The following is a 15,663-nucleotide window of genomic DNA, read 5'->3' as shown; positions in this document are numbered from 1 at the left end:
CAGTTTTGTCACACAACACAGTGCCACAGATGTCTCAAGTTTTGAGGGAGTGTGCAATTGGCATGCTGACTGCAGGAATGTCCACCAGAGCTGTTGCCAGAGAATTTAATGTTTATTTCTCAACTATAAACCGCCTCCCAACGTCGTTGTAGAGAATTTAGCAGTACATCCAACCGGCCTCACAACCGCAGACCACGTGTATGGCGTCGTGGGGGTGAGCGGTTTGCTGATGTCAACATTGTGAACAGAGTGCCCCATGGTGGCAGTGGGGTTATGCAATGGGCAGGCATATGCTATGGACAACGAACACGATTTTATTGATGGCAATTTGAATGCAAAGAGATAATGTGACGAGATCTTGAAGCCCATAGTCGTGCCATTCATCTTATGTTTCAGCATGGTAATGCACGGCCCCATGTCGAAAGAATCTGTACACAATTCCTGGAAGCTGAAATTGTCCCAGTTCTTCCGTGGCCTGTATACTCACCAGACATGTCACCCATTGAGCAAGTTTGGAATGCTCTGAATTGAAGTGTGTACGACAGCGAATTCCAGTTCCTGCCAATATCCAGCAACTTTGCAGAGCCATTGAAGAGGAAGTGGGACAACATTCCACAGGCCCCAATCAACAGCCTGATCAACTGTATGTGAAGGAGTTGTGTCGCACTGCATGAGGCAGATGGTGGTCACACCAGATACTGACTGGTTTTCTGATCCACGCTCCTACCGTTTTTTAAGGTATCTGTGACCAACAGATGCATAGCTGTATTCCCAGTCATGTGAAATAAATAGATTAGGGCCAAATTAATTTATTTCAATTGACTGATTTCATCATATGAACTGTAACTGTAATTGCATGTTGCGTTTTATATTTTATATTTTTGTTCCGTATATATTTGGCTGACTATGATCGTACCTCTAGGAAGTGCCTCTCGAAGGGTCGTAGGCGGTCGGTCTTAGCGATGATAACCCCTTCCTGGGTGATGTGGTACAGTGCAGTTGTGGCTGATGTGGGCGGGAGAGAGTAATGCATTTTTGGATTCACCCCCTGTAAATGGAGGGAAGTTAAACCGAGAGATGATGTACCAGGAACCAAGATGGGATGAAAATACTTTTGTTTATTATCCCTTTAAACTAACTAAATGTAGTCAGACACACACATTATCCCATCGCTTACATCTACAAAGTCCTGGTCAATGGCTTGGATGAGAAGCACCTCGTTCCCATAGGTGGAGACTAGCGTGGCAGGACTGGAGTTCTCGACGATGAAGCCCTTGTACGTGGTTCTGTTGAAGAGGGGAGGGAACCGGTTCTCTGCTAGCACCCGGACCAGCGCTGTCGCCACACTGTACTTCTTTGGGTCATTCAGCTGAGATGCCTGTACATGATTGATTGTGTTTTCAATGTCAAACAGTCCAGGAAGATCCCATTTCAGATCTATTTGGTTACCAAATTAGATTTTAAAAGGCTCTTAGTAACGCGCTTATTGTCTTATTTGTGGCTTTTTGATTAGGAACGCTACTGATACTAGTGCTTTTATCGTTGTTTCATTCAAGATTTTCTTACCATGATGCGTAGTCGGAATGTAGGTGTCATGTGTCTGTTTTCCACCCGTCTAGTCAATGTGATCTCTGCTGTTCGGTTGTCAATCTGAAACCTGTTTTTGTCAGCACCTGAGGCACATGTGTTACAGGTAAATACACAGGCCACCGGGATATCACACAGAATGACCACATGAGTTCACTTCTGTCAAGTGTAAGGCTGCAATGCAATCCTTTCAAAAAAGAAACGTCAGAGCAGTCTACTGGCCTCTCAATAGGCCTTGAAAATGCCTATTGGCGACTATGGATTAAGCAGACACTATTAGGTAGGCCCACACCTGAGAGAATGGAGTAGAGCAAAGGCGTATCAAGGCTTCTGTCTCCATCTTCGGCATGAATTGGACCAGGAGAGAAATTCAGTAACATGTCCTGAAACCAGAGAATTACTGCATCTTAGAATCCACATGGATTGTTCAATCAATCAATTGTTAGATCTTGACTCCTGCTAGGTTGCCCTCGCAAAAGAGATTTCTAACTTCAAGTGTCTTTCCTGGTTAACATATATTAAGGGTTAATAAAAAATAAAAATAAATCAATAGTGTATGCAGTATGCACATCCATATAATTCAAATTCTACAATGAAAGAACTAAGCAGCAGTCATGACCTGGTCCTTTTCTGTGATGTTGACTGTGTAGACGGGATTGGTGCAGACAACCGTGTGTTTGTTGTCCTGGGAGATGGGTGTGCACGGTAGGAACTGAGGGTACTGGTCGTCCCCGTCCTTCACGTGCACAGTCAGAGAGGCGGAAGTGTTGTACCACTCCTTGGTGTTGGTTTCCTGGAGTAGATATTTATTATTATTTTTTACTTAAGCTTCAGTAATGATACCCAATATAATGGAAAACTCTTCCACCCAGCAAGACTGAGAGCAAACCCACAAAACCACATTGATTTCACATGTGGAAAATCACAATTTCACATTTCACATCTTTACATGTTTTGCACATGTGAAATCACGTGAAACCATGTGTTTTTGGAACACTTCACATGTGATGACATTTCACATGACGTTTCTCATGTGAATGTTCACGCGATCACATAACCTTTCACATGTGGATTCAAATGTTCACATGAGATTTCACAGGTGATGCCCTGCGAACAATAATGACTCATTATGATACATCCGCTGTCACCCTGATCTGTTCACCTGTCTTGTGCTTATCTCCACCCCCCCACCAGGTGTCTCCTATTTTTGACTCATTATCCCCTGTGTATTTACACCTGCGTTTTCTGTTTGTCTGTTGCCAGTTCGTCTTGTCAGGTCTTACCAGCATGTTTCTCCTGTTCTCAAGTTTTTGTTTTCTATTCTACCCGGTGCTGACCTTTCTGTCTGTCCTGACCCTGAGCCTGCCTGCCGTTCTGTCCCTGATTGACTCTGACTTGGATTACGATCCTCTGCCTGTCCTCGACCTGCCCTTTGCCTGCCCCTTAGTTAGATTCTCAGAATATTTATTATAACAATCCGCCTCCTGTTTCTGCATCTGGGCCACATCCAGAGTCGTGACACACTCAGCACTTTTAACATGGTGTTTTCAACTTACATATCTGACACACTTTCACAAACAATACTACATTGTGTATGTTTATTTATACAGTCATTATTATTCAACATGTCTTACCTGGGATTTTAACTCACAACCTCTTGGTTTACAGCATTCCGATCTTCCTGCTATGCCACAATGTCTGTGTCAGTAACCGATTTCGACTGTATTGCTACACTTTGGACTTAAAATTAAATCCCAACCTTGTTGAAAATACAGTCAAGAAAATACAGTCACTACATGTGTAGTGTCATGGTATTGCATGTAGAAATGTTTCATCCCCATGTTGTCACATTTATTCCACATTTGTTTCACATGAGATAATGTTCTCCCATGTGCTCACATGTTGTCACATGTGGTTTTATGTTGTCGCATGCTATTACATTAACTTCACATGAAATTACATTAGATCACATGAGATCACACAAAATCACGGGGTCACATGAAATCCATGTGTTTTTCCGGTAAGAGAAGACAAAGACATGGTCGGGAGACCAGTATTTAGCCCAGCCATGTCCTTCCACATCATTTGAGATTTAAGGTTAGAGAATGATGCTGCCTGCAAGATGAAATGTACTTTGCATTGTAACTATTTATGCTCGGTTGCTCTCCACAGAGTATTTGAGGATGGCTTTACTCATAAATAGTTGAGTAGATTATAATACACGTCTAGTCAGGCAGTGGCATAGTAATAGATTACATATTTTCAGATTATCATTTTCAATTATATGACTAGGCAGGGAGTACACAGTTATAGCCTCTGGCTTTCAGAATTATTGGCCTCTGACCTCAATGTGTTCTTGTTGATTAATGAAAAAGGGGATTAGTAGCAGAAATGGGTTCAAATGGTATTTGTTTTCTTTAAACATTTTCAGGTGTGCTTGATTGAGCATGTCTGACTCAATGAGCTCACTTAAATAGTCCAAGAAGTGCAACCCCGTCCGTCTGGTACCTCAGACAGGCTCAATCAGACGCTCAAAGTATTTGAAAGAAAACACATACTATTCGAACCCAGGTCTGATAAGTAGCAGGTCTTACCACAGCGTAGATGACTAGCTGCAGCTGGGTTTTGGTCTCATAGTCCAATGGCTTGTCCAGGATCACTTTACCACTGTTGGGTAGGTCTATCCTGAAATAGCTGGCATCAGGCTGGGATGAGAGGAAACATGGAAATGAACTCTCATTAATTTAGTGCACAGATGGTCTACCGAGCGATTGACACAGAGGTGTAATCAGCAAGGTTAGGAAGTACAGGAGCATTTAAAATAGATTTCATTTGAGTAGATGTTGGGTTGTGGATATATTGGGTTGTTGTTTGAAATAAACAGGAACATGACAACAGGATTCAACACTGTGGTGAAGTGCCTACTAGAGAGTGAGGAGTTTTATTGGTAAAAATACAGTTTGACTGCTGTCAATTAACTCTTCATACTCTCTAAATTCTGTCACACACGGTCCCATAATGATTCTCTGTAAATTCAAGCTCATGGTACTGTCAAATCAAATCAAAATGTATTTGTCCCATAAACGTGTTTAGCAGATGTTATTGCTGGTGTAGCGAAATGCTTGTGTTTCTAGCTTCAACAGTGCAGTAATATCTAACAAGTAATATCTAACAATTTCACAACAATACACACAAATCTAAAGTAAAGGAATGGAATTAAGAATATATAAATACTTGGGCGAGCAATGTCAGAGCGGCATAGACTAAGTTACAGTGCCTTGCGAAAGTATTCGGCCCCGTTGAACTTTTGCGACCTTTTGCCACATTTCAGGCTTCAAACACAAAGATATAAAACTGTATTTTTTTGTGAAGAATCAACAACAAGTGGGACACAATCATGAAGTGGAACGACATTTATTGGATATTTCAAACTTTTTTAACAAATCAAAAACTGAAAAATTGGGCGTGCAAAATTATTCAGCCCCCTTAAGTTAATACTTTGTAGCGCCACCTTTTGCTGCGATTACAGCTGTAAGTCGCTTGGGGTATGTCTCTATCAGTTTTGCACATCGAGAGACTGATTTTTTTTCCCATTCCTCCTTGCAAAACAGCTCGAGCTCAGTGAGGTTGGATGGAGAGCATTTGTGAACAGCAGTTTTCAGTTCTTTCCACAGATTCTCGATTGGATTCAGGTCTGGACTTTGACTTGGCCATTCTAACACCTGGATATGTTTATTTTTGAACCATTCCATTGTAGATTTTGCTTTATGTTTTGGATCATTGTCTTGTTGGAAGACAAATCTCCGTCCCAGTCTCAGGTCTTTTGCAGACTCCATCAGGTTTTCTTCCAGAATGGTCCTGTATTTGGCTCCATCCATCTGCCCATCAATTTTAACCATCTTCCCTGTCCCTGCTGAAGAAAAGCAGGCCCAAACCATGATGCTGCCACCACCGTGTTTGACAGTGGGGATGGTGTGTTCAGCTGTGTTGCTTTTACGCCAAACATAACGTTTTGCATTGTTGCCAAAAAGTTCCATTTTGGTTTCATCTGACCAGAGCACCTTCTTCCACATGTTTGGTGTGTCTCCCAGGTGGCTTGTGGCAAACTTTAAACAACACTTTTTATGGATATCTTTAAGAAATGGCTTTCTTCTTGCCACTCTTCCATAAAGGCCAGATTTGTGCAATATACGACTGATTGTTGTCCTATGGACAGAGTCTCCCACCTCAGCTATAGATCTCTGCAGTTCATCCAGAGTGATCATGGGCCTCTTGGCTGCATCTCTGATCAGTCTTCTCCTTGTATGAGCTGAAAGTTTAGAGGGACGGCCAGGTCTTGGTAGATTTGCAGTGGTCTGATACTCCTTCCATTTCAATATTATCGCTTGCACAGTGCTCCTTGGGATGTTTAAAGCTTGGGAAATCTTTTTGTATCCAAATCCGGCTTTAAACTTCTTCACAACAGTATCTCGGACCTGCCTGGTGTGTTCCTTGTTCTTTATGATGCTCTCTGCGCTTTTAACGGACCTCTGAGACTATCACAGTGCAGGTGCATTTATACGGAGACTTGATTACACACAGGTGGATTGTATTTATCATCATTAGTCATTTAGGTCAACATTGGATCATTCAGAGATCCTCACTGAACTTCTGGAGAGAGTTTGCTGCACTGAAAGTAAAAGGGCTGAATAATTTTGCACGCCCAATTTTTCAGTTTTTGATTTGTTAAAAAAGTTTGAAATATCCAATAAATGTCGTTCCACTTCATGATTGTGTCCCACTTGTTGTTGATTCTTCACAAAAAAATACAGTTTTATATCTTTATGTTTGAAGCCTGAAATGTGGCAAAAGGTCGCAAAGTTCAAGGGGGCCGAATACTTTCGCAAGGCACTGTACAGTAGAATAGGATAGAATACAGTATATACATATGAGATGAGTAATGAAAATATGTAAACATTATTAATGTGACTAGTGTTTCATTATTAAAGTGAACAGTAATTTCAAGTCTATGTATATAGGGAAGCAGCCTCTAATGTGCTAGTTATGGATATTTAACAGTCTGATGGCCTTGAGATAGAAGCTTTTTTTCAGTCTCTCGATCCCAGCTTGGATGCACCTTTACTGACCTCGCCTTCTGGATGATAGCGGGGTGAACAGGCAGTGACTCGGGTGTTTGTTGTCCTTGATGGTGTTGTTGGCCTTCTTGTGACATCGGGTGCTGTAGGTGTCCTGGAGGGCAGGTAGTTTGCCCCCGGTGATGCGTTGGGCAGACCGCCCACCTTTTGGAGTGCCCCGCGGTTGCGGTCGGTGCAGTTGCCGTACCAAGTGGTGATACAGCCCAACATGATGCTATCAATTGTGCATCTGTAAAAGTTTGTGAGGGGTTTAGGTGCCAAGTCAAATTTCTTCAGCCTCTTGAGGCCGCCGTTGCGCCTTCTTCACCACACTGTCTGTGTGGGTGGACCATTTCAGTTTGTGAGTGATGTGTACGCAGAGGTCCTGTTGATGTGGATAGGGGGGTGCTCCCTCTGCTGTTTCCCGAAGTTCACGATCAGCTCCTTTGTTTTGATGATGTTGGGTGAGAGTTTATTTTCTTGGCACCACACTCCCAGGGCCCTCACCTCCTCCCTGTAGGTTGTCTCGTTATTGTTGGTAATCAGTCCTACTTCTGTTGTGTCATCTGCAAACTTGATGATTGAGTTGGAGGCGTGCGTGGCCACGCAGTCATGGGTGAACAGGAAGTACAGGAGTGGGCTCAGAATGCACCCTTGTGGGGCCCCAGTGTTGAGGATCAGCGAAGTGGAGGTGTTGTTTCCTACCTTCATCACCAGGGGCTGGCCTGTCAGGAAGTCCAGGACCCAATTTCAGAGGGCGGGGTTCAGACCCAGGGCCTCAAGCTTTATAATGAGCTTGGAGGGTACTATGGTGTTGAATGCTGAGCTACAGTATAGTCAATGAACAGCATTCTTACATAGGTATTCCTCTTGTCCAGATGGGAAAGGCCAGTGTGCAGTGTGATGGCGATTGCATCGTCTGTGGATCTATTGGGGTGGTATGCAAATTGAAGTGGTTCTAGGGTGCCAGGTAAGGTAGAGGTGATATGATCCTTGACTAGTCTCGCAAACACTTCATGATGACAGAAGTGAGTACTACGGGGCGATAGTCATTTAGTTCAGTTACCTTTGCTTTATTGGGTACAGGAACAATGGTTGACATTTTGGAGCATGGGGAACAGCAGACTGGGATAGGGAGAGATTGACTATATCCGTAAACACTCCAGCCAGCTGGTCTGTGCATGCTCTGAGGACGCGGCTAGGGATGCCGTCTGGGCACGGCAGCCATGCGAAGGTTAACACGCTTAAATGTCTTACTCACATCGGCCACGGAGAAGGAGAGCCCACAGTCCGTGGTAGCGGGCCACGTCGGTGGAACTGTGTTTTCCTCAAAGCGGGTGAAGAAGGTGTTTAGCTTGTCCGGAAGCAAGACGTCCGTATCCACGACGGGGCTGGTTTTCCCTTTGTAGTCTGTGATTGTCTGTAGACCCTGCCACATACGTCTCGTGTCTGAGCCATTGAATTGCGACTCTACTTTGTCTCTATACTGACGTTTTGCCTTTTTGATTGCCTTATGGATTAGATAACTACACTGTTTATATTCAGCCATATTCCCAGTCACCTTGCCATGGTTAAATGCGATGGTTCGCACTTTCAGTTTTGTGCGAATGCTGCCATCTATCCACGGTTTCTGGTTAATGTAGGATTTAATAGTCTCCCATACACTCCTATACACTTCCTGATAAACTCGGAGGCTACCCGGAACATATCCCAGTCCGCGTGATCAAAATCATCTTGAAGCTTGGATTTCGATTGGTCAGACCAGCGTTGAATAGTCCTTAGCACGGGTACTTCCTATTTGAGTTTCTGCGTATAGGAAGGGAGGAGCAAAATGGAGTCATGATAAGATTTGCCGTAGGGGGTGCGGGGGGGGGGGGGGTTGTAGTAGCAGTGGTCAAGTGTTTTAGCAGCGCGAATACTACATTCAATGTGTTGATAGAACTTCGGTAGCATTTTCCTCAAATTTGGTCTGTTAAAGTCCCCAGCTACAATAAATGTGGCCTCAGGATATGTGGTTTCCAGTTTGCATAAAGTCCAGTGAAGTTCTTTGAGGGCTGTCGTGGTGTCTGCTTGAGGGGGAATATACACGGCTGTGACTATAACCGAAGAGGATTCTCTTGCGGGGTAATACGGTCGGCATTTGATTGTGAGGCATTCTAAGTCGGGTGAACAAAAGGACTTGAGTTTCTGTATGTTAGCTCAATTACACCATGAGTAGTTAATCATGAAACATATACCCCCGACCTTCTTCTTCCCGGAAAGAATATGTATTCCTGTCTACGCGATGAACTGAGAACCCAACTGGCTGAATGGACTCAGACAGTATATCCCGATGTTTCCGTGAAACAGAGTATGTTACAGTCCTTGATGTCTCTCTGGAAGGAAATCCTCGCCCTGAGCTCATCAACTTTATTATCCAGAGACTGAACATTAGCGAGTAATATACTCGGAAGTGGTGGGTGGAGTGCAGGCCTCCTGAGTCGGACTAGAAGTCCACTCCGAGTACCTTTCCTCCACCGGCGGTGTTTTGGATCAGCCTCTGGAATCAGTTCAATTGTCCTGGGGGGTACGAACAAAGGATCCGAGTTGGGAAAGTCATATTCCTAGTCGTATTGCTGGTGAGTTACTGCCGCTCTGATATCCAAAAGTTATTCCCGGCTGTATGTAGTAACACCATTTTTTGGGGGCGGCTAATAATGTACGAAATAACACATAAAAAAAATATACTGCAAAGTTTCTTAAGAGCTAGAAGCACGGCAGCCCTATCTGTCAGTGCCACTTTTCATACCAAGGCTCTGTCGATGATGTAGGTGATGGTGTCTCCATCAGCATCGATGGCCTTGACAGTGAAGACTACAGAGTTGACTGCAGTGAGCTGAGGATTGATGAAATACAGAAGACCTGTCATTATGCATCTGAAACACAAGATTATCTATATTATCAAAGTGTGATCTAGAGATGTATCTTTACCTCACTTATGTAACGTGGTTGTATAGTCTTCTCAAAGAACTTTGGTTTGTTGTCGTTTTCATTCAGGATCTCAACTATGACCCTGTATTCACTCTAGTGAAAGAAAACAGTATTTTCAGAAACTCAGTGCAGGTATTTCCTCTCCTTCATTTTGAGTCGGTTCACATTCTAAATGTAAAGGTTGGGAATAACATGCTGTAGGCCTAGTTGAGATAATGGAGTAATTGAGATGCCTTACCTGTATTATGTCATCTTCATAACATGTTAATGCTGCCATCAATACAGATCCCTGGCGCTTGGAGAGAAAAAGCTATTAATTAGACTTGTTAACTGTCAAATATATTAATGTGTCCTATTCAATCAAAACAGATAACTGATTTTCTGGTATAAGACTTAAAACAGAAGGACAGCAACAGCGTGATGTCTTCTTACCTCTCGATCCAGGACTCTTAAAACGGATGAGTTTAGCCTGATGGTTCTCCCTTCAAGGTAGAACCAATTGGCATTCTCTCCGGTGAGGCACAAGCGAATGCTATTGACTCCTGTAGGGTCTCCGATGATGCTGAGGTTCGCTATGAACTCTCCTACGGGGCTGTTCTCGCTCACCGTTGCAAAGATGTCCGACCCACCCAGGCAGAGGCTGGCTGTCAATCAACAGACACAGATTTGGGGTCAATTGCTCTCAATTAAATTACTTAAATGAAATGTCAATGACTTATTGTTCATTAGCGGTTCAACCATAAGTAGCATTGTTCTCTTTATTAGGCCAGGTGGCATTGTAGTTTTGGTTTAAGTGGTTAATTACTAAAACCATAACATGATACCAGTGTGGTCACACAGTATTTGCAGTTTCATGTTGAGGCAACTTGAGAAGCAAGACCGCTATTCCCCACAGTGAGAGTTTGATTGAACTCTGGCCTACCTTTGATGACATGGTAGGACGTGTTTATTACCAGCTGGCAGAGGAACAACCCCCATGGGTTCAACATCTTCCTCTGGCCTCCTGAGCCTCCAGTCTCTCAGCCACACCTGGAACCCACAGAAACCAGCAGCAAAATAGCGGTGTTACATTTTTATAACTTAATCCAGCAGAGACCGGATGTTAAATTCTGTATTATATGCAAATTATTATTGACAGCATTTATGTAACCAGGATCCCCCAAAAACTTTAGTGATTAAGATGGTTTGTTTTCCAATATGAAGTACAGTCAGTCCAGCACTAGTTGACAACCGTTTTCCCCTTTGTTTACATCCTGGCATTCACTGCTAGTCCTCCTTCTAATACTATACCCCGTGCATTTTACCAGTAGGACTAGGGTCTTATGAGTCTTCTCAAGTACCACCTGTGGATAGGCCTAGTATCCCTGATTGAGAACCACTGCTACAAACTATTTAGTCCCTCTTTAGTCACTCCTAACAGCCTTCTGCCAAGGCAGTTACGGTAACCAGCACGGGTAACACGACTTTCACTGCGGCCTCTCTTGTTAAACCCCACCTCATTGTCTATTTAGTGTTTCAGTGCCTGAAAGCTTTTTTTGGCTCCTCGTATAATCAACTTTTAAATCCTCAATATTTTCCTTTCTCTGACGTTTTTTAGGCCTACGTCTTACACCAAAACAAGGCAACTTGTGTTATTTACCGTAATTCATTATGACTAAGGTTGACTAATGAACCACTCCCTCGAGTAATCCTTTCATGTTTGTTTTGTTTTATGTTGTTGATCACATTAAATGACTGCAGTTTGATTAGCCTGGGGCCAGTGCTAGTCAATTGTTAGCCTGTGTACCAGTCTATTTAGCTATTCCCCTCCATGTCATGCTAAACATGTTTGGCATGACATTTCCATAGGGAGTTGATATGAGAGCAGAAACAGACTGGCACCCAGGCTAGTCATTTGTTGCTAGGTCCATTTATCAGATTGCTCTGCCTATGAGTGTCCACTGAGTGTCAGTCACCCTCCTTCCTGCTCTCAGCAGTCAGAACCTGGATTGGTCACACACCTTTACTGCTCTCAAAACTTTACTGTCATAGCATCAATTATTATTTTTTCTCCCCAATTTCGATCTCGTCTCATCGTTGCAACTCCACTAAGGGCTTGGGAGGTGACGGTCGAGTCATGCATCCTGAGAAACATGACCCTCCAAACCGGGCTCCTTAACACCCACCCGCTGAACCCGGAAGCCAGCCGCACCAATGGAAACATTGTTCAACTGACGACCGAGGTCAACCTGCAGGCACCCGGCTGGCCACAGGTAGTCGCTAGAGCGCGATCAGTCAAGTAAAGCCCCCCCAGTCAAACCCTTGTCTAACCCGGATGATGCTGGGCCAATTGTGCTCCGACCTATGGGACTCCCGATCACGGCCAGGTGTGATACGGCCCGGGATCAAACCCGGGTCTCTAGTGACGCCGCTAGCACTGCGATGCAGTGCCTTAGACCGCTGCGCCACTCGGGAGGCCAACTGTCATAGAATCTTACTCTAATATATTTTACTGTTTGCTATTTATTGTTTAAATGACAGTGTGTTTAGATGCCACCTGTGGCTTGAGTGTAAAAATGCACATGCTGCTCAGTGTATTTATAATGTTCAGTGTGAGAATTAAGCTATGTGTCTGAGTCGTGTGTTTGGAAGGTCTCGTCTGACCTCTCTGACCTGACAGCGCAAGAGAATCATGAGGTGACGTACAGGTACATCACGACGGGATGCCCAAAGTTTCCTTTACATGAGATCATGCATGCTCAGTGATACTATGCTTGTTTAGTAACAGAAATACAGAATGTACAGTTTTTTTGTCTCACTTTTTCAGTTGAAATTTCATGGAAGTCACCATGATTACTTGGTCTTCAATACAAAAGTGTGGTTCAGTACAAGTAATACCTTATGATGAATGTGATTGCTTTTACACACGTGGCAATTAATATTATAACTGCTGATTTGATGTGGATAAAATAGAATTGTCTCAATGTGCCAAATTGGAATAATGCCGGCACCGTGGATATGTTGGACAACACATTAAGAACACCTTCCTAATATTGAGTTGCTTCCCAGAGTTGTTAAGTTGGCTGGATGTCCTATGGGTGGTGGACCATTCTTGATCCACACGGGAAACTGTTGAGCGTGAAAAACAGTTCTTGACCCAAACCGGTGCGCCTGGCACCTACTACTATACCCTGTTCAAAGGCGCTTAAATCTTTTGTCTTTCCCATTCAACCTCTGAAAGGCACACATACACAATCCATGTCTCAGGTGTCTCAAGGCATAAAAATCCTTCTTTAACCCGTCTCCTCCCCTTCATCTACATTGATTGAAGTGGATTTAGCAAGTGACATCAATAAGGGATAATAGCTTTCACCTGGATTCACCTGGTCAGTCTATGTCATGGAAAGAGCAGGTGTTAATGCTCTACACACTCCATATATAATATTGATTGGGTTCATGGCCCTCACCCCAAAAAATAAATAAATTCACTAATTTAGTGTGGCATGTATATGAAAATGAAATGATACATTTCTTGGAACAGTTCTTTTTTTGTATTGCACAATAGAACATCTATTAAAAAGAGTAGAGACTGATAACGCAGCTGGTAAGGCTGTGGATAATGCTGTGTGTGTCTACTGGTTATTAGGAGTGGAGTCAGTCTGTCTCTGGATTAATACCGTCTTTAATCTGATTGAAATACCTTCGCAACAGGAAGTCAGTCTCTGTCACGCGGGCAGATAACAGGGGATTACATATGGAATATTATTCTATATCCTATCCAGCCCGACTTGACACACCTGCCCCTGGCAGATGTAGACGTAAGTGTGTGTGTTTGTGTTTCCCCCCCTTTTGTGCTTATGTCACCCGTTTGTGTCTGGGTCAATCTGGTTCACTATAATAATACAATTAATAGGTAGTTTTAACGGAGGGATGCAGAAGTTGTAGAGGAGCTTTCATCAAACTTGCATTTACATACAGTTGCGCACTTATATATTGGTTCCCTTGCACTTTACAATGAAGTGCAATGGGGCAGAATATTCTGTTTTCTCCTTTCAAAACTGGTTGAATGGCTGTTTTCACAATGTAGGCAATTTACCGCAGTTGAGAAATTACCAGGAAAACGAGAATCACCTGCCCCCAACCATATTAATTTGAAATCTGATTGATTAAGTCCTGACTTCAGTGTGAAAAATATCAATTTCAATGTATTTTTTTTCTTCTAAATTTCAACATATTTTAAAAGCAATAGTGAATCGTGAAAGGGCGACAATTTATTAAAGCACAATGGTAGTTTAAGTACCTCTGTGCACTGTGTTGACAGGGGCCTCACCCAGTCTGCCTTTGTCTGTTGCTGGAAATTGAGTTCTAGCTGAATAGACCTGCGTTGCCCAGTTTGTTTCTTTCTGAAAAGCTATCTGAACTCCTTTCATGCCCTGCACCCATCACAATGAACTAAACTCATCAAAGTGCTTTTGATTACTGAACACAGCAATTACTGAGCCATTAGGGCCCGCTTCGAACATTCCCTAAACTTAACCATTTGACCTATCTTTAACTCTATCCTTAACCCTATCCCTAACCCTATCCTTAACCCCTAACCCTAAGCCCTAGCCTAGCTAACGTCAACCTCCTACCTAACGTTAGCCACCTAGCTAACATTAGCCACAGCGAATTGGTAACGTTGCATTTTTGTAACATATTGTACGAATTGTAATTCGTAATACGTTGATGATAGACATCCACAAATTAATACCCAGGTTGAGTCATAGCATAACAGAAGGTTAATCCATGATGATATTTTTGGTCACACACACCAGATATTAATTCAGTTAGAATATTATGTTCCCTAGACTAACAGTTATTGTTTGCAATTATCACCACTTAGATAGACGGCAATGGAGGTCGGAGACCTTTAATGCACATGTGACTCAAGGTGATGTGATGTCGCAATGATGTGAAAATATGTCAGGAGGCTTCACCCACATTCTTACATACACTCATACACACACATGCACAGATTTTCTTCTACACATACTAACTTACACTAATTTACATGTAGGCTCACACCATACTCACTGGCGTCCGGTAGCTGAATGGTCAAAGCCTGAGCCGAGGCTCTCACGCTCGTGGTATCCCTCTCCTATTCTGTCTGTTCCAGCCCCTCGGTTTCAGACACATATTTCCCCCTGTGGCAGAACTTTCTCCCAGGGTCAAACAATCAAGAGCAGTGACGACAGCACTAAACACTCCAGTCCCGGTTCTCCCACCACCACCGGTTGAGCCTTGTTCCCCAAGCGTGGGAGCGTGGCAGAAAGAGAGAGAGAGAGGGAGAGAAAGAGGGAGGTGTGTGTGTTGGAAGAGAGCATTAAGAGCTCCTGCGTAGAGCACAGACTGGGGGCTTAGCTGGCATTTCCAGGACAGGATAGCCATTCAGTACAGCAGTTAAGAGAGAGGGAGGTTAAACCGAGAACAACGCTGGCTGTGCTGCTAATGCTAATGACACCAAACCAGCCTAGGGGTGTCAGTAGAGCTCTCCCACCAAGCCCCCGTATCACTCTCACTAGTCACTAGTCACTATGAGCCCCCAGCTGGGTAGCATCTGACGGATCACTCGGTGTGCTGAAGAATCATCATGACACCCCATTAGTGTTGTGAATCCATGCAGGAAGAGAGGCCTTGGTTTCCCTTCCAACTACAGAGGCTCTGTTAATGGCAACACATTGCAACACCACCAGTTAGGATTAAACCGACAAACGTGCCGCCATACTGTAGTAGTATGGATTTTGGTGTCAGGAAGAAAATGATTAATCAGACGAGGAAAAATAATATTTAAAAAATACAGTAAAGCGATTATTGCAGCATGTTTTCTATCAACCCCAAACAGTACTGTATACATGTAGCTTACCTTGGTAGTGTTTACCTTGGTATTGATATCTATTCTGCTGTTGATTAAATGATAGTACAGTCACAATCACTTCTCATCAGTGAACAGTACAGCAGCCCTTTTCTAAAG

General features: G+C 43.4%; 1 protein-coding gene across 3 annotated transcripts in view; it reads right to left on the bottom strand.

Moving 5' to 3' along the window:
- LOC110500259 (cadherin-related family member 5-like) overlaps nt 1–15,148 on the bottom strand; it is a 30,388-nt gene extending 15,240 nt beyond the window's left edge. The window contains exons 1-12 of one of the 3 annotated variants that reach the window (XM_021577516.2): nt 14,727–15,148; nt 10,594–10,700; nt 10,104–10,315; nt 9,910–9,981; nt 9,672–9,764; nt 9,490–9,576; nt 4,182–4,292; nt 2,207–2,380; nt 1,880–1,970; nt 1,567–1,673; nt 1,178–1,378; nt 917–1,048 (exon numbers count right to left, since the gene is read on the bottom strand). In XM_021577516.2, the coding sequence (XP_021433191.1) occupies nt 917–1,048; nt 1,178–1,378; nt 1,567–1,673; nt 1,880–1,970; nt 2,207–2,380; nt 4,182–4,292; nt 9,490–9,576; nt 9,672–9,764; nt 9,910–9,981; nt 10,104–10,315; nt 10,594–10,660 (1,347 nt within the window). In that variant the 5' untranslated portion in view covers nt 10,661–10,700; nt 14,727–15,148. The remainder of the gene's footprint in view (nt 1–916; nt 1,049–1,177; nt 1,379–1,566; nt 1,674–1,879; nt 1,971–2,206; nt 2,381–4,181; nt 4,293–9,489; nt 9,577–9,671; nt 9,765–9,909; nt 9,982–10,103; nt 10,316–10,593; nt 10,701–14,726) is intronic. The other 2 variants (XM_021577518.2, XM_021577519.2) reach the window with 2 other exon arrangements.
- Between the last annotated feature and the right edge of the window lie 515 nt (nt 15,149–15,663).

Source organism: Oncorhynchus mykiss, chromosome 21 (genome assembly GCF_013265735.2).
Source record: "Oncorhynchus mykiss isolate Arlee chromosome 21, USDA_OmykA_1.1, whole genome shotgun sequence".
NCBI classification, from domain to species: Eukaryota; Metazoa; Chordata; class Actinopteri; order Salmoniformes; family Salmonidae; genus Oncorhynchus; species Oncorhynchus mykiss.
Note: the sequence above shows the minus strand (reverse complement) of the source record. Positions and strands in the feature narration are given on the sequence as shown.